The 18354-nt window shown below is 48.4% G+C and overlaps 1 protein-coding gene across 1 annotated transcript in view; it reads left to right on the forward strand.

The window, feature by feature from the left end:
• The window catches only part of NT5DC3 (5'-nucleotidase domain containing 3), a 52049-nt gene that overhangs the window by 17886 nt on the left and 15809 nt on the right, over window positions 1-18354 (forward strand). Inside the window, exons 2-6 of the mRNA XM_004589595.2 lie at window positions 5567-5751; window positions 11314-11388; window positions 11705-11760; window positions 14547-14637; window positions 16348-16485. Of these exons, the coding sequence (XP_004589652.2) occupies window positions 5567-5751; window positions 11314-11388; window positions 11705-11760; window positions 14547-14637; window positions 16348-16485 (545 nt within the window). The remainder of the gene's footprint in view (window positions 1-5566; window positions 5752-11313; window positions 11389-11704; window positions 11761-14546; window positions 14638-16347; window positions 16486-18354) is intronic.

Consider the following 18354-nt stretch of genomic DNA (forward strand, 5'->3'; position numbering starts at 1 on the left):
TCAACTTTATTTTTATGTTTAGGATTCCATTAGCTGTCTGGAGTCTTTTGTGATTCTGTATGATTTTAGAGTGGTTTTTTTTTTTTGTTTGTTTTGTTTTGTTTCCAGATTTGAGAAAAGCATCTTTGGTATTTTGATTGGGATTGCACTGAATCTGAAAATTGTTTTATGTGCCACAGACATTTTGATGAAATTAGTTTTCTGGTCCATGAACCTGGGAGATTCTCTCTCTCTCTCTCTCTCTCTCTCTCTCTCTTTGTCTTCTATTTCTTTCTTTAATGTTTTATGGTTTTCTCTGTTAGAGATATTTCACATACTTGGTTGAATTTATCCTAACATATTTAAACGTGATTTTTCTGGTAGCTACTGTGAGTGGGACTGATCTTACAAATTATTTCTCAGCTATACATTAGTTTATATAAATGCTGTTGATTTTTGTGTGCTGATCTGATCTCCCACAACTTTTCCATGGTGTCCTTAAAAAAAAGATACAAATCAAGATTATGTAACTTCTCTGGGAAATTGTGTGGCTGTTCCTCAAGATGTAGGCTTGCCATATAATCCATCAATTCCACTTCTGGAAATGTACCCCAAAGTGGGGACTTCAGCTGTACCTGTGTGCCTAGCAGCATTGTTTACTACAGCTGAAAGGACGAAGCAGCCCCACTGTAAGATGATGTATTTTATGTTATGTGTGTTGTCTGTGATGAACAGCCCCTGTACCCACACCCAACAGGAAGCTTGTGAATTTCCCTGTAGATCTTACCGCACATTCCTCTGTGTCCTGTGAGATCAGCATCTGGAGAAGCAGAAACTGGGACAGGTTAAGATGGTTAAGATGCCATTGGATACCTCCATTTCCCTGTTGGAATGCCTGGGTTTGAGTTCTGGCTCTGCTCCAGCTTCCAATCTCCTGCTTCCTGCTATGTACACTTCTGGAGACAGGGTTCTTTTTTTACATATTTTAAAAAATTTATTTTTTTCTAGAAGTTTAACACTCCATTTGGTAAAGATATCAACACATGGCAAGTAGAAAATAATAATAGCAGAGAACAATAGAACAATGACAAAAACCTCAAGCTAACCAAAAAGCAGTAAACTTGCTGTTCCTTAGGTGTACACTGCAGCAAACCCCAGAGTGTCACTCTCTCCCCCATAGATAACAATTTTTGTACTCTGTGTCGGTTATCACAGATTAGGAGCGCATAGGGTATCTGTCTTTTGGCCTGGCTTATTTCACGAAGTGTGATGGTTTCCAATTGTGGAGGCAGTTTTGGTGACTCAAGGCATCGTGTCTCAGTCATGTGGATGGCTCAGAGTGAAGTCTTGATTTCAGCTTGGCCCAGTCTTTTAGCCATCGTGGACGTTTGGGTGTCCGTGTTACAAATCCAAGCGAGCAGAAGTGGAAGCTGCAAAGATGCCAGGGGCTTCCGGTTTGCACATGGGCTGTCGGTCACCTCCAGCTCAGAGCAGCAGAACCGCAGGTCTTTTTGTGCCGACTGTGCAGTCTTGCCATCCTCATCCGTTATGCCCAGAAGTGTCCCCTTTGTAGTGTGTGCCTACTCTAGCTTTGCAGAAGGCTATGACTAGCTGATCAAGGGGTGTTTGGTTTACTCTGAGAGTCTGGAGTGAGATGGCCTCCTCTTGGGAGAGTGCTTGGCTGCCCTTTCTTGTGCCTGCTAATTGTTCGCAGCTTCTCCTTGTAGCAAGTGTCCTGGGTGCTGAGATCCCTTTGCAGTGTGGCGGGCAGCCAGATCTTGGGGATGGTACTCATGTGACACACTTGCCTCCAGCAGGGCATCCCCTGCAGCCATGGGCGAGGCTGCCAGCTGTAATTTTCCATTCTCGTCATCTTTCCTTGAGGGCTCTGTGTCAGTCTTCTTAGATAGTAGAAAGGATGAGGGACCTTCCTACCAACAGGACTTCTAAAGATAAACTTCCACTTGAACAGGCTGCCGGGACTTCCCTTGGGAAGGCTGTGCGTGACAGTGGAGCTTTGGGTCACCATGGGCAAAGCTGCCCCGGGCATCTCTGGCCAGTGCTGTGCTCATACTCAGAAAATAGCATCACTGCAGTGGTTCGTGGGTTATGTCAGGCTTGGCAGTCCAGGGTGTTGAATACCTGAGCGCTTGGGACTTCTGGCTCCATGCCCTCCTCTGTGCGTGTTCTGCTGAAAGCTCTACCTTTGAATTTCTGTCTGTTTGCCCTCTTCAAATCTGTGTTATTTACAATTGGGTGAAAAGTTAAGAGTGTTGTCCTGTTAGTGTTGACAGAAAAAAAAAATCCCAACCCTCCCAAAGCCCCAAAACAACAAAAAAACCCCAAACTGGTGAAGAAATGGAAGTGTGGGTAGCTCTTGACCATTTGGTTCTTAGTAGACTCAGTCATATCTAGATTGTCAATGTGAAAATCATGCATTCATTCATATGTTTGTCTTGATTGGCGTGGGGAGATAGGGCTACGTTTTCATTGTGTATGATGTGGAAACTTTGCTGGGGACCGTGAGTGGGCATTAGGGAACCTTCTTCCCCTGACATTTCCTGTGGATTTTATACATGTGTTTTTTGGGGGGCATAGATTCTGTAGTTTCTGTTAGGGCCCACATGCAGGACTTCCTGGAGAGCTTGGAGCCCTTGCAATGCCTTGGATGTGGTCCTGACCGGGCCTGTGCTGCCTGATCCGGGCTGCTGCCGTGCTGCAGGAGCGCCTCCTTAGGACTGGAATGGCTTCTGAAGATGGTCCCAGAGAAGGAAGCAGTAAGGAAAGGGAAAGCTTAGAAAACACTTATTTTTTAATTTTTAAAGATTTCTTTATTTTTTACTTGGAAGTCAGAGTCACCGAGCGAGATGGAGACAGAGGGAGATCTGTCTTCTGATTCCTTCCCCAAGCGGCTGCAATGGCTGGAGATGAGCCGATCAGGAGCTAGGAGCCAGAAACTTTCTCTAGGTGGGTGTAAGTGCCCAAGGGCCTGAGCCATCCTCCACTGCTTTCCCAGGCCATAGGAGGGGACTGAATCAGGTTGAGCAGCCAGGACACGAATCTCCAAGCTTGCTGTGTTTAAGCTCACTAAGCCGCTCTGTGAACCCCTTGCAACTTATTTTATTGAAACAATTTTTCTCTCCATACATACTGGCTGATTGCCATATTCCTGTGGGAAGGAGTTAAGAACATAGGTTCTGAAGCTGAACTTCCAGGTTCAGACCCAAGGGTGCAATGTGGTGACATTGTAACCTTAGCAGGCTTCCTAGTCTGTGTGCCTCCAGTAGCTTGATTCAGAAGGAAGCTGATGTAGCAGGTGCCTTTGCAGGATTGTTGGAAGGATTAAGGGAAGCAGTGGACAGTGTTGTTGATTGCGTGTAGTCATGGTTAATGCTTGATACGTTTTAACTTTGAAACTAGAAACACATGATTGGCAGTTGTAAAGCAGTTTGATTTTCATCCTTGTCAATACAAATTCACTTGCCTTTAACATTGGTCTACCCAGGAGCTGTTTCAAGCACATTTTATGGCATGGTATCATCAAAGATGCAAGAAGGCTGTTGTAGCTGTGCAGGACAGTTCATGTTCTTGTCATGCAGTCGTGCGTGATGTGGTTGTTCCTTTTAGGTGACTAATGGGGGAGGACAGATACTTCCTCACTGTCCTTTGAAATATCTTGCTCAGCCTTTGCTCCACCATTTCACATAGGAGAGCTCTGAGACTTCAGGTCTCTCTGATGTTAGATTCTAGGCAGCTGCTGTCTTTCCTGTCACTGTGGGTGAGAAATGAAAAATCAAATTCTCACCTATGTTTCTCAAAGTCATAAACTTGACCTCCTGAGATGCTGGTATCCCATATCAGCGCCAGTTGCGAGTCCCCACTAATGAGGCTGGGAAGGAAGCAGAAGACGGGCCACTTCCTTGGGTCTCTCACACTGCTGGGAGACCCAGATGGAGCTCCAGTCTCAGATGTGGCTGTTGCGGACATCTGGGGAGTGAGGCAGCTGAAGGAAAACTTGTAGTAGTCGCTTCCTCTCTCGGTCACTCTGTATTTCAAATCAGTTAAGTAAATCTTTAAGAAAAAGAACATGACTGCAGAGAGGGTGTCTTCAGACTTCTGTTTTTCATACTGAAAGTGAAGACAATGCAGAGAGAGCAGAAAGGTGACATCACAGTGATGGCCTCCTGTGATCACCCTCCTGGGTGATCTGTCATTCTCCCGCTTTTAGTCATATAGATGGCATTACCTGATTAACAGTGAATTAGTTCCTGTAATGACAAAATGGTCACGTAGTGGCAGGCAGGATCCCTTGCATTCCCTATTGTATCCCAGAGTTTTGTCCTGTGGACTGCAGGAAACAGGTAAGGAGAATTTTTGGAAGTTCTCCCAGAAGAAATGAAAGTCATGATGTAGCAGTATCTGTACAGTCACACCAGCGCTGGGCCCAGGAGCTGGTGTCGGTGTGTGGGGAGTCGTTCTCCGGATGAAGTGATTGCAGGAAGTACTGGGGAAGGCAGACCCCGTGAACACCTGGAGTTGCTCTCACTGTAGTGTCGTTTCTGCCAAACAGGAAGGAACTTAAGTGTGCAAGGTGGAGTCAAAGTTTGTGTTCATCAGTATACCAAAATTTTGTGTAATATTTTTGGAAATGTCTGTAGTGATACGGAAATAGGATCATGATTGTTTATTAATGTTAGAGCCTGTAATGCAAGCCTGTGTGTGCAGTGCAAAATCAACTATGTGAAATGCCTAAAAGAAAAAAACCAGCAGCAAATGCATAAAATATTAACAGTGTTTTCTGGGTGGTGTGATGGTGGGTGGTATGTAAGTTATCTGAACTTGTGTCTTGCAAAAGGTGGTGCTTGCATGGATTTTAACAATGAAACGGATCCTTTTTTGTGACGTTGCAGTAAATGCTTTTTTTCCCCAGTAACAGCTTGATGTTTAATTTACATGCCACACAAACCACCCATTGAAAGGCTTTTTTTCATTCAGGAAATTTTGGAATATTCACAAGAAATGTTCAACTGTTACAATTGTCCAGTCAGTTTTAGGACATTGTCATCATTCTAGAAAGACATTTTGTAGCCAATGCAGTCATAACCCACCCTCTCCCAGTCTCCTAATCCTAAGCAACCACTTTGATTTTGTCCATGTCCCAGTGAGGTTGTCTGCTTAAAGATTCACTTATGTGAAAGGCATAATTATAGGGTGGGGATGGGAGGAGAGAAAGAGATCTTTCCCAAACGACCCTAATGGCCAGAACTTGGCTGGTCCCAACCCGGGAGCCTAGCGCTGCTCACAGGTCTCGTATGTGGGTGCTGTGGCCTGTGTACTTGGGCCATAACCCGCTGGTTTCCCAGGTGCATTAACAGGCAGCTGGACTGGAAGCAGAGCAGCAGAGTTGAAACATGTGCATCAACCCCCGAGTTTGCCTTTTCAGTGTGGGTTCTTTGTGCCACATTTCTTTTATCAGTGTAATGATTACGTGGTGAAATGCCTTCTTGTAGTGTGGTTTCCTCATTGTATGTAGGAGTCACACTGCCTTTCCTCAGGAGGTGTAATGTGTTTTTTTCTCCCCTTCTAGAATTGGTTCCTTCAGTTATGAGCAACTTGTTGAATCCAGATGCCATTTTCTCGAACAATGAAATGAGCCTGTCGGATATTGAGATCTATGGCTTTGATTATGACTACACCCTGGTGTTTTATTCGAAGCACCTGCACACACTGATATTTAATGCTGCTCGGGACCTTCTCATCAATGAACACCGGGTAAGGCCACCAGGACGCCTCTGCCTTCCGCCCTCTCCTTTCCCTTGGGATGTGTGAGAAGGCCAGCCTTGACGGGCAGGCCAGGTGCCTGGCACACAGAAGTCAGTGAGCTATTGTTGAACGAGTAGATGTTGTTCCATTCGAAATGGCTGTTAGTTTTTTTAAGGTTTTAACTTTTATTATTTCATAAAATAACAGCTATTGTTTTTTTTTTTTAAGATTTATTTTTATTACAAAGTCAGATATACAGAGAGAAGGAGAGACAGAGAGGAAGATCTTCCGTCCGATGTTTCACTCCCCAAGTGAGCCGCAACGGGCCGGTGTGCGTCGATCCGATGCCGGGAACCAGGAACCCCTTCCGGGTCCTCCCACGCGGGAGCAGGGTCCCAATGCATTGGGCCGTCCTCGACTGCTTTTCCAGGCCACAAGCAGGGAGCTGGACGGGAAGTGGAGCTGCCGGGATTAGAACCGGTGCCCATATGGGATACTGGCACATTCAAGGTGAGGACTTTAGCCGCTAGGCCACGCCGCTGGGCCCAACAGCCATTGTTAAAAAAAATCTTTGGGTACCCATTTGGCAAAATCTCCAGGCATGTATCAGTAGAGATTGCTAAGCTTTGTCTAGTCTGTTTGAAATACACATTAAAGTTTAAAAAATTTGAGAAGCCAGAGGGTCAAAAAAAAAAAAAAAAAATGGAGAGCAGCAGCCTGGTTTCAGCCAGGCCACAACCAGGAGCCAGGAGCTCCATCCGGGTCTCCCACATGGGTGCAGGGGCCCAGGCTCTTGGGCCGTCTTCTACTGCTTCCCCAATGCGTTAGTAGGGACTTGGTGTTCTGATATGGAATACTGATGTCAGAAGTGGTGACTTAATGTGCTGTGCCACAATACCAGCACTACTACTACTTCTTCTGTAAGATTTATTTTACTTTTATTGGCAAGTCAGATATACAGAGAGGAGGGGAGACAGAGAGGAAGATCTTCCATCCACTGATCCTCAAGTGGCCGCAATGCCCAGAGCTGAGCCTGTCCGATCCAAAGCCAGGAAACTGGAGCTTCTTCTGGGTCTCCCACATGGGTTCAGGGTCCCAAGGCTTTGGGCCATCTTGACTGCTTTCCCAGGCCACAAGCAGGGAGCTGGATGGGAAGCAGAGCTGCTGGGAATAGAAACAGCGGCCATATGGGATCCTGGTGTGTGCAAGGGGAGGACTTTAGCCACTAGGCTATTGCGCCAGGCCCATCTTTTCTTAGTCATCTCGATCACCTTCCATTGTGTGTGCTGTAGTTGGTCACGCTCGGATGTGAAGCCGTGCCTTGAAGTTGTTCCTGTAGGTGGTGTCTGACTTGTGTGGGCCTTGAGAAGTACATCACCTCCCTCATCCTGAATGCCATATTTTGGTTAATATAGCTAAAATTTGTGGTCATAATCATTTAATTCATATATTTTGGATCCTCAGCTTTTGGGTCTCAGTAGATTTAAACAACTAATTTCTCCTCATCCAATGTGTGGAAATGGTGTTTGCCATAAATAATCTTTCCTTCTGCTGTTGAACTGGCTTTCTTTCATGTTGGCCACTTCGCTAGAGGGAGAACCATCCAGCCACTTGCTCTTCGGTGCCTTGCACTGCAAGCTGGTGTACTCCCCTTCGACCGGGAGATGGGGAGCCGGCACTTCCCATCTGTCACCCTCCACCACCCGTTCACCCTGCTTGGGGGGAGTGTGGCTCAGGAGTGCCGCACTGCCCCTGACCTTCCCTGGGTCAGCTTTGCCTTGCCTTGCCTGTGACCGTGATGTCACTTAGAAATGCGGATGGTGACCCTAACAGCACTGTTCATTGCTGGCTAGGTGTCAAAGTGCTGTTCCAGAGCTAGACTGGTGGGTTTCAAGTCCTGCTTTTCCCAATTGTCTTCTGAGTCATTTGGATAGTGCATCCAGGTCCTCGGGGCCTCAGTTTTCTGTCCTGTACAATGGGTGCAATAACAGCATTTTCCTCACAGTGTTATGGTGATAATTAAGGGAGTTAACACTTGTCAAATGCCTGGCACATAGAGGACATTCAGTACTTGAGTGTTTCTGCTACTTTTATCTCTAATCTACGGGACAGTCCTCCTCGCAGCTGAGGCAAAGGAGGCTGGGAGAGTTAAGCTGCAGGTCAGGAGGCATAGCTAGGCTGTGAGCCTGGATTGGTTCCCGAGGTGCTGCGAGTCCAGCCCTTCTCTGGACCCCTCGTGAGGTTAATAATGCCTTTCTGCCCTAGGGGGCTTTGGTGTCTTTGGATAACACTACAGTATTCATGATCATAAAAAATTTGGGAATTTGGGTGTAAAGGATAAAATCTGCAAAGGGAATCATGAGAGGATTCTCTGTTTGAACTCCTTGGCATTTTATTGTCCTGTGTTTCGCTTTGATCACTTATGCCGATTGTATGATGAGTCACTTGTGCTCATGCACATGTCTGTGTGGCTGTGAGTCAACAAAGTCATTTTTCCAAGATGTGGTGGGTCCAGCGCCTTGTTTTCTGCCAAGACTGAATGTACCTTGTGTGCCCACGGAAATGGGAAGGCATCTGCTGCTGAGTCGCTTCGTCATGCAACAGTACATTTGTACTTCAGTGTCTTTGCAAAACAGCAAGTGTAAGAACTCCCAAGTCTTTAATAATTACCTCTTTTTTTAAATGCTCAGAGCTTTATGATAATGGGAAATTTTAAAATTGGATAATAATTGTACCTGTATTTGAATATTTCCTGATGCATGGTGTTCTTGGGAGCTTTTAGCAAAGGAGGGAAAAAGAAAAATGCTCAACCCCTGACATTTTTTCCTCTGACCTGACTCTGATTTCAAGAATCAAAAGTTCCTGACTTGCTGGAATGGGTGCTACCGCTAACCGTTGTTCTCAGAATCTGTGTGTGTGTGTGTGCGCACGCGCGTGCACGCGCACTTTGGAAAGGGGCCCAGTGTGAGTATTTTTCTTTTTCTTTCTTCCTTCTTTTTTTTAAATTTGAGAGACTGAGAATTCCCATCTGCTGTCCACTTTCCAGAAGCCCACAGTGTCCTCATGCTGGGGACAGAGGCTGGGCGCCAAGAACGCGGGGCAGGTGTTCCATGTGGATAGCAGCAACACAGTGACTTGCGCACTACCTGCTACCTTCTGGGGTCTGCATTAGCAGGAAGCAGAAACTGGGAGTGGAGCCAGCTGTCAAATCGAGGCACTCATCGTATGACATGGTCATGTTCACCATGGGGTTGTTTTGACCTGGTTGGTTGTGGCAGGAACTGACAACTTGGGTGCAGAGGTGGAATGCAGGACTCACCCTCATTCAGCCATCTCATTTCACAGAGGGAACAGACCTGGGGAAGGGACTCGTCTCCATGAGGCAGCAGAGAAGCCAGGCTGCCCAGTTCCCAACCATGTGAAGCAACTTGGTTTTACCGAGTACCTGCTAGGTGGACTCCCCACAAGTGCTTTTTGACTTAATCCTCCCCACTCCACATAGGGTACAACTCTTGTAATGACTTGGTTATTGTGGAAAGCTGGGCTTTGGAGAGAGAGGATCTTGCCCAGGTCACTCAGCTAACACACGGAGGGCCCAGGATTTGACACCTGCTCTGTCAGGCCTGTGGCCCCTGTGCTTTATGATGACATTGTCCCATGGAGGCTCTTCGGCTGCTTTTGTCAGTTCTCAAGGTCATTTCTGTTGGGTTTTGGGCCACTGGGAAAAGAGCCTTTTTCTCTCAAGAGGCTGCCCTAGAATACCATAGTCACTGTCTTGCTGTGTGACCCTGGGCACATACCTGCACTCAGATCCACACGTGAGTCAGCAGTGAAACAGGCATGAGACGCCCTTGCCTCCTTCATGGGCTACATGAGGAGTAAGCAGAAGGTTCTGAGAAGTGCCTCGGGTGTGTGGGACTTAGCAGGTGCTCATTTAAGGTTCTCTTAAGGTATCTCTGCTTGTGACATTTGAAATAGATCTCTACTGCCTGACTTCATGTTTATTCATTCTCAACTTTCCCTCCCCTACTAATATTTCTTAATCTGTTTGAAAGAGGGAGAAAGGGAGCAGTCTTCCAAGCTTCTGGTTTGCTCCCACATGTCTGCAAAAGCAGCACTGAGTCAGGAAAATGGACAAAGGAATTCAATGTGGGTCTCCTCTGGGAATGACAGAGACCAGTGTACTTGAGAGCTGTCACCTGCTGCCTCCCAGGGTGTGCTTCAGCAGGAAGCTGGACTGGAAGCAGAGGAGCCAGGGACTTGATCTCCGCTGTGGGATGCAGGTGTCCTAAGCACAGCCCCAGTCGCTGCTCCACATACCTACCCCTGCACTCCTCAAGCTTAAGAGGAGGCCTCAGAGGTGCTCACACTGCTTGGCCTCACCGTAGTGGGCAGAATTCCTGGACATTGGGTTCCCTGTTGGCCGTGTCAAACCTCAGTAGAAATGCAGAACCATATGTGATGTTCAGAAATCGTGGAGGTGCCCATCTGTGGAAATATCAGCTTGGAGATTTCTTGGGGCAGCTATAAGAAATTATCTCAAAATTTGTGAAATTTGTGTCAGTGCTTTGTGCGACCCGGCTTGAAAACTTGCTGTATGCAGTTCGGCCTGGTGGGACTCGGAAGTGTTTTCAGGTAAACATGACCTTGGCTGTAAGTAAGTAGCAGCACAGCCATGGGAAGAGGTGTTTTGGGCATCTCATTAGCCGTCCAGGTTTTTGCTGAAGTATTGATGCCTGTAGTCAGGCATGGAGATACTGCCTGGGCAACCTCAGGTATGGATGCTGTGTCCTGTGTACAGGAGGGCTGATGAGGTGCTTGTGGCCAGGGTAGGGACAGGGGCCCGAGTCTGAGCCTGGCTGCCTACCTGCCCTGCTCCAGCTGGGTGCTTGATGTGCCCTCTGTGAAATGCACATGGGCAAGGCAGAGCCAGTGGTGCCATAGTTGCAGAATCGGTGCTGTCAGTGGAATGGCCTTTCTCACAGAGTGAGGGGTGGGGTGATAGCTGGGAGATGCCAAGGGAGCCGAGGTGCCTGTTGACAGCATGCATGATCTGAGGGTAGACATTGCAGTGAGAGCTGGGGGCTTCTGTTGAGAAAGGGCCTCCCGAACAGCCAGCCACTTGCTTCTGAAATCCAGGACGGAGAGGAAGGCCAGCATAGCTGTGTGAAGGGTGGTCTTTGAGGAGCTCTTCCCAAGGTCTCCTCCTGAAATGTGGCTGTGGAGGTATCCCATAGGAGCTGACTGGTTGCTTGGCAGTGTGTTTTTGGGGAGTCATGGTGGTGGCCACCAAGGGGGCATCCTGACTTCTCCTTGGCAGCTCAAGAAACAAGAGGAGGCCACGGTGCAGAGGGGGAGCAGGTGTGCTTTGAGGTCTTAGGAATCTCGGAGTCCAGGAGCCAGGGGTGGGGTAGGGGGAAGAAGGAAGGAGCCGGGCTGTGCCTGGCTGCTGGGGGGGCTCTGTGGCCAGGGTGCACCAGGCAGGAAGCAGAGGGACCGTTGTGCCCTGGCTCTGTGCCACCCTGCATGTGGTGGTGCTTGGTCAGCTGACCTGCTCATCTTCCTTCCTAGTACCCTGCGGAGATCCGGAACTATGAGTATGACCCCGACTTCGCCATCCGTGGGCTGCACTACGATGTCCAACGGGTAGGTCCTGTGCCCATGTTCAGCTGCCATGCCCTTAGAGCCTCACGTGCCCTCTTTAGTGTGCCTCTGACTCAACAGATAGTGTTTTTCAGTTTTGTTCTTCAAGGCCAAATTCTTCGATTGTGTTTAGAAATCTTCAAAGAGATGTGTGAAAACCCTGACCACCTCCAGTTGTGGGGGACCATTGGCCTGTTTGGTGTTGGGGGGCAGTCATGCTGTCTTTTTGGGGTTGGGGGTTCCTGGGCAGGGCTGGGTAGGCTCATTGAGCCTGCAGGTTGCTGGCTGCTGTTGACACGTGCTTGTTTATATTTTGAAGGCGATCCTGATGAAGATTGATTCATTTCATTATATCCAGTTGGGAACGGTCTACAGGTAAGCGGGACAGGAAATAAATTTGATTGACCCAGGATAAGCAGGTGACTTTGGGTGCCAGGACCCCACTGGCTATGGAGTAATGGTGGGGCAGAGGTGGGAGGATCCTGCGGGGGCCGGTCTCTACTGGTTGCTAAGTGTTTACTTACAGGGGTGGATCCCCCAGGGGTGTGAGTAGGGGAACCACACCTGAGAACAGGTGCAGCATGATCCTGATGCCCTTACCGTCCAGGGGTGGTAGTTTGTTGTGAAGATTACCAAGGCGGAAGCATCCCCTACAGGGTCAGAGGTGAGAGGATGGTGGCCTGAAAGCACAGCTCAGCCCTGCCTGTTGGGCAGACCTGCTGCAGCCCTCTGGTTCCTGTGCCAGGCGGGAATGACCACTTCTGGCTTTGCTGGGGGACAGTGGCTCTCCACTGCAGACCCGTTTGTCCCCATGTTGGAAGTTCTTATCAGGAACCTTGCAGAGTCTGAGTCCTCCTTATCACAGCCACACTCTGGAGCTCACCTGGCACAGCTGATTGCATTCCAGGGCATTGGCAAGTGACATTCAGGGGCTGTCCCTGTTTGAGGGCTGGACACATTGAGACTCCTGTAGGTGAATGACTTGCTGAGGCTGTTACCCTAGTGATTAAAGGAGCTGGGATGTGGATCCTGGGCAGGCTGACCCAGTTCCATTACCCTCACCTCTGCGTCTCTCATAGCCCCATGCAGGGCTGGAGAAAGTGGCGTTTGTTGCCATTTCAATATAGGTTCAGGCTGCACTGATGTGAGGCTGGAGTCCTGTTGCACTGGACACTTCTGGGTGGGTACAGCCCCTGAGGGAGTCAGTAGATGGGACTCACCTGTTTGAGCTTACCTGTGGTCACCTGGGACTTAAAGAAGCGGCCTGTGGGCCCTGGGGCACGTGTCTTAGAGGCAGCTGTGACTCCCAAAGGAATGGGCTGTGAAGAGCGCTTCTCTGGCCTGGGCCTCTTCCTTTTCATATTTTCTAAGTGTCAGAGCCATAGGCACTCTGGCTGCTCGGCGAGGGCTGTTGTCCAGGGCCCTGCCTAGGATCTATCTGGTTTGGAACCTCAGGCTTGTCTGCTTGGCTGGAGCAAAGCTAGCAGGAGCACACAGCTATATACACACACACATATTGAATTTGAAAAAGTTAGAATGAGAGAGAGCGAGAAAGAGATAAAGTGGGAGAGGAAGGGATAGATAGATGATGAAGCTGAAGCCAGGAGCTTCATCTGGTCTTCCAGGTTGGTACAGGAACCCAACGACTTAGACCGTCCTCTGCTGCTTTCCCAGGCATGTTAGCTGGGAGCTGGATCGGAAGTGGAGTAGCTGGGATTCTAACTGGCACCTAAATGGGAGGTTGGCATTGTTATAGGCAGCTTAACCTGCATGTCACAACACTGACCCCGTTTTGTTTCTAAAGGATGGGTGCTGTGATGGGTTAAGCAGGGCGGCAGGTTGGAGAGATGGCCTTGTTAACCTTGGCTGTCACCACAAGCACTGCATTGTGTGTGGATTTTCCCATCAGCAGGTGGCTTTGTGCACAGGGCAGCCAGACTGTTGTGTGTCCTCTCTCCTGTGTGGAACAGTGTGGCATTTATTGCTTGGTTCTTTGCATAGTTTCAGATCATGCCTGGTTGTTGCCCAGTGCCGTCTCCTCTAGAATAGAGGTGAGGGACCAGTGCTCCGCTTGAGATGCTCCACAGTGGGGTGGCATTGCAGGTGCAGAGGTAGGCATGGGGCTCAGGCCACCTACATCAAAACATGCTTTCTCCCTGTGTGTGAATTCCAGAGGCAGCCAGATGTGGGTGTTTTTCTTCAGTGTTCTGGAGCATTCGGGGGATATTCCTGGTCGGATCTCTTGCTTTCTTACATCACGGGGTACAGTTCAGAGAACCCCTTCTGAGACTTCACTCCACTTTGTGTCCATATTATTAAGGAATAGTGGCAAAAGACAGGAGCACAAGTTTGCTCCTCCTCCTTTCCTCTATGAAAAAAACATTAAAATTAGCAAGACCCCACTGCAGAGCCAGTCATCTACCCTGGTGGCCTTGGCAAGGTGCATAGCCTTGCTGAGTATCAGTTACCCCAGCAGGAAAGTGGGAATATTGAGAGTCTACTTGCAGGGTTGTTGAGGCTTCTGTGAATGGCAAATGCCTCACACCTGGCATGTAGTAGGCACCATGAGCATTGGCTGTTAGTGCCACTCCTGCCTGTGCTGCTGGGAGAACAGCAGGTGCCGCCGCCCTGCAGCGACACTAAAAGGCCGAGGAATTTTTAGGGCCTGGTAAAAACAGGAACCGCCACCACAACTGGCACATACACACTGAACGAACACATACACAAACGAACGAAAAAAGGGAAGGCAAATGAAAAGGTGCCAGACGAACCAAAAGGGTTTATTGCTGAAAGCAGGCTGCTTATATACAGTTCTCCACCAATCACTTCTCCCTGTGGTCCACGGGGCGCTATCTGATAGGCCAGCAATTGCAGCGAGGGAGAACTAGCCTATCCTTGTGACTTCCTGCCTGCCTACTGGCGGGACAAATCCCGCCTCCTGGCACTGGGCCAGCCGCCATCTTGAAGCCCCTCATCCGTGTGGGTTCGGCGGCTCCCCACAAGCAGGTGCATCAGTGATGACAGCATCTCATCCATTGTTGGTTGCAATCAGATGTGGCTCACGTCCCTCCTGGTAACAAGTGTCTTGCAGGGGATGGAAGTCGGAACACTTTTGCTTTCTCCTAACTGAGCTCTTTAATGACATTGTCTGATTTTTCTAGAGGCCTCAGTGTGGTCCCTGATGAAGAGGTCATTGAAATGTATGAGGGGTCCCATGTGCCCTTGGAGCAGATGAGTGACTTCTATGGCAAGGTAATGAGAAGCACTTTCTGTAAAGCAGCCTTTTTTCCTTCCTGAATCAGTTTTGGAAGCATCGGAGCATGAACCACTAGCCTCTCACCTGCCGCTTCACGTGGATCAACATGGGAAGTAAAGCCTGTGTTTGTGGAAACCCTGGGTTGGAGAGTGAATAGCATGTTAGAATCCTGCCCCCACACCCTCCGACTTTCTGTTATGATTTGTCTTGCCTTTCTTCAATGGTTCTTTTTAAGATTTATTTGTCTGGAAATCAGAGTTACAGAGAGAAAGGAGGGAGAGGGGAAAAGAGATTTTCCATCTGTTCGCTCCCCAAATAGCTGTAGTGACTGGGGCTGGGCCGGGCCAGAGTCAGGAGCCAGGGCCTCCTCTAGGTCTCCCGTGTAGGTGCAGAGGCCCAAAGACATAGACCTTTTTTTTGCTGCTTTTCCAGGGAGCTGGATCAAAAGTGGTGCAGCCAGGACTCTGAACCAGCCCTGATATGGGAGACTAGTGTTGCAGGAGGCAGCTTAACCTGCTATCACTATACCCGCCCCTCTTTTAATTTTTTAAAATTCTTAATTAGCTTGAAATAGACCAAGACAGGGTGAGCGAGAGAGAATTGAGCATCTTCCATCTACTAGTTTATCCTCCAAATGGACGCGGTAACCAGGACTGGGCTAGGCCAAGGATGGAAGCCTACAACTCCATCGGGTCTCCCGTGTGGGTGACAGGGGTCCATGGACTTGGGCCATCTTTCAGCTGCCTTCCCAGGTGTGTGAACAGGGAGCTGGCTCAGAAGCAGCGTAGTTGGGACTCCAATCTCAGGCTGGTATGGGCTGCGGGTGTCCCAGGTGGCAGCTCAACCCACTGTGCTGTGACGCCAGCCCCTAGAGAGGCATTTTCTTTTTCTTTCTTTCTTTCTTTCTTTTTTTTTTAAAGATTTAGTTATTTTACTACAGTCAGATATACAGAGAGGAGGAGAGACAGAGAGGAAGATCTTCCGTCCGATGATTCACTCCCCAAGTGAGTGCAATGGCCGGTGCTGCGCCGATCCAAAGCCAGGAACCAGAAACCTCTTCCCGGTCTCCCACGCGGGTGCAGGGTCCCAATGCATTGGGCCGTCCTCGACTGCTTTCCCAGGCCACAAGCAGGGAGCTGGACGGGAAGTGGAGCAGCCGGGATTAGAACCGGCGCCCATATGGAATCCTGGGGTGTTCAAGGCGAGGACTTTAGCCACTAGGCCACGCCGCCGGGCCCAGGAGAGGCATTTTCTTACACTGGTAGAGTAAAATGGAAGAGGCATGGTGAGCCAACACACTCAGGAGTAGGACTCTTAAGCCTGTTTGGCAAAGTTCCTTTTCACTCCGTTGGACTGGGAAGGGTGCTCTGAGTTGGGAGTGCTCGGTGGCTGTTTGTGCCATCCCATGACCACAGTGTGTATACTGGCTGTGCCCGGGCTCGTTGAGGAGTGTGCGCAGGGATTGGACCCAGTGCAGGGTAGCATGGGTTGACTTGAGCAGAATCAGGCCTTCCTTGGATGTCCCAGTTACACCTGGATGAAGATGGGAGGTCCACTGTGAGTCAACAGGAATGAGGTAAGCTTCCCACTTTTCTGTCATTACAAGTTTGCTTTTTTGGTGGAGAATCCAGCTGAGTGTGGGCCAGCAAGGGCTGCCCACTGCCACCTGGGTCCCTCTCGTCCTCAGTGTCCCTCCTTGTTCACAGAGCTCGCACGGGAACACCATGAAACAGTTCATGGACATCTTCTCCCTGCCAGAGATGACACTCCTATCGTGTGTGAATGAGTACTTCCTGAAGAACAACATTGACTACGAGCCTGTGCACCTGTACAAAGATGTCAAGGTCAGAGCTTGGGCCCACCACCGTGGCCTCGGCAGGGCCCTCCCTCGGCTGCGGTATGACTTTGAGCATCCCAGGGAAGTGGTCAGGCAGGAAGCTTGGGAAGTGGTCATGGTTTGTGTTGAAACAAGCTGGTGCTTGTCCTGTCACCTGCTCTTCAGATTCGGGGCTGAATGGGACTGAGGTCCGGCCTGTGCCGCTGGAGATGGTGGTGGGGTGGTCTCTGTTTCAGTGGCACTCTGGCCGTGGTCTGCACCACTAAAGTTTCCCACAAAGGAACCTATTGTGTTTTTTCTTAATTCGGTTTTTAATTGACTGATACTATCTTCCTGAGGCATGGGTAGAAAGGGAGTGGTTCAAGGGCTCCTTGTCCTCATGCCGACAGGGTTCCCTATGAAAGCCTGGAAGGAACTAGTTGGAGAGGCTTGAGACAGAACTGTAGGTTTAATGCCGGTGTACACATTATTGATGTGTAAACATTTTTATACACATGTAGTTAAATCCATACTCATTCACATGAGTTTATAGATAAGTTTTAGATTTTGCTTTATTTATTTGAGTGGGAGGGAGACATAGGCCTAGAGAGTGCCTCTGTTGGCTGATACATTCTCCATATGCCTGCGATGGCACCAGGTCAGGAGCTGATGGCTGGAGCCTGGAACTCAGTTCAGGTCTTCCACATTGATGGCATGGACTGTCAGTTTGAGCTGACATGTGCTGATCCTCCAGGTTGTATGTGAGCCTTGGAATCAGAAGTAGAGCTGGGACTCCAACCCAGGTCCTCTGGTAATGGGATGTAGAGAATCTAGCCCTGATCCTCACTACTCAGATGAACACACACCCTGGTGTTTATTTGCGTCTTCTAAGTCACATAAACTTTTTCAACATTTACAAATGTGGTTATTAGATGGATGCATATTGTATATATTTATTATATAGAATACTTACATATTTTTCCTATCTGTATTATATATTTAAAATAGTTTTAAAAGGGATACGTTTATGTGCCAGAATATTTTTATTTTTCAGAACTAATCTTAAATTCAAAATTGAAGTATAAATTTTGAGTATAAAATTTGTACATGTATGGAGTAATCTTAAATTTGAATCAAGGGTTTTAGGAACATAAAGAGTGAGTTAGTTTCTCAGCATCAGTCTAATATGAATTCAATTTTAGTGTTTGTGTTTTTTCCTTTCAGTGCACATAGAAATGTTATTGTGCATCTTGTCACATCCTCTTATTTGAAAGGCTTCTTTGAAAGGTAGAGTTACAGAGAGGGAGAGATGGAGAGGTCTTCCATCTACAGTGTCACTCTCCAAATGGCCACAGTAACCAGGGATGGGCCAGGCTGAATCCACATCTCTCGTGGGTACAGGGGCCCAAGCACTTAGGCCATCTTCCGCTGCTTTCTCAGGTGTATTAGCAAGGAGCTGGATTGGAAGAAGAGCAGCCCAGGCTTGAACCGGAGGCTCTACGGGATGCTAGTGTTATAAACAATGGATTTTGCTGCTATGCCACAGCGCAGGGCCCCTTGTCTCAAATTTTTGTATGTTTCACTGTTTACTACAAATATTGCCAGCATCAATAGCAGACACTTTGTAGGACTTACTTTGCCCTCAGGCACTGTTCTGAGTACCTTATGCCTATCAACTTAGCAAACATTCACAACAGTTCTTGGAGGCAGTTGCAATTATGATTGTCCTGTTTTACAAGTAAGGTCATTAAGGAACAGAATGGAAGGGTTATTGACTCAGGTTACACAGCTCATAAGCAGCAGAGCTGAGATTTTTCATCCAGGTAGTGCTGCTTGTGTTTAGCCACTTCCTTGTGCTGCCGGAAGCCGGCTGTGCTGAGAGATCATTGAGGTTGAG

Source organism: Ochotona princeps, chromosome 15 (assembly GCF_030435755.1).
Source record: "Ochotona princeps isolate mOchPri1 chromosome 15, mOchPri1.hap1, whole genome shotgun sequence".
NCBI classification, from domain to species: domain Eukaryota; kingdom Metazoa; phylum Chordata; class Mammalia; order Lagomorpha; family Ochotonidae; genus Ochotona; species Ochotona princeps.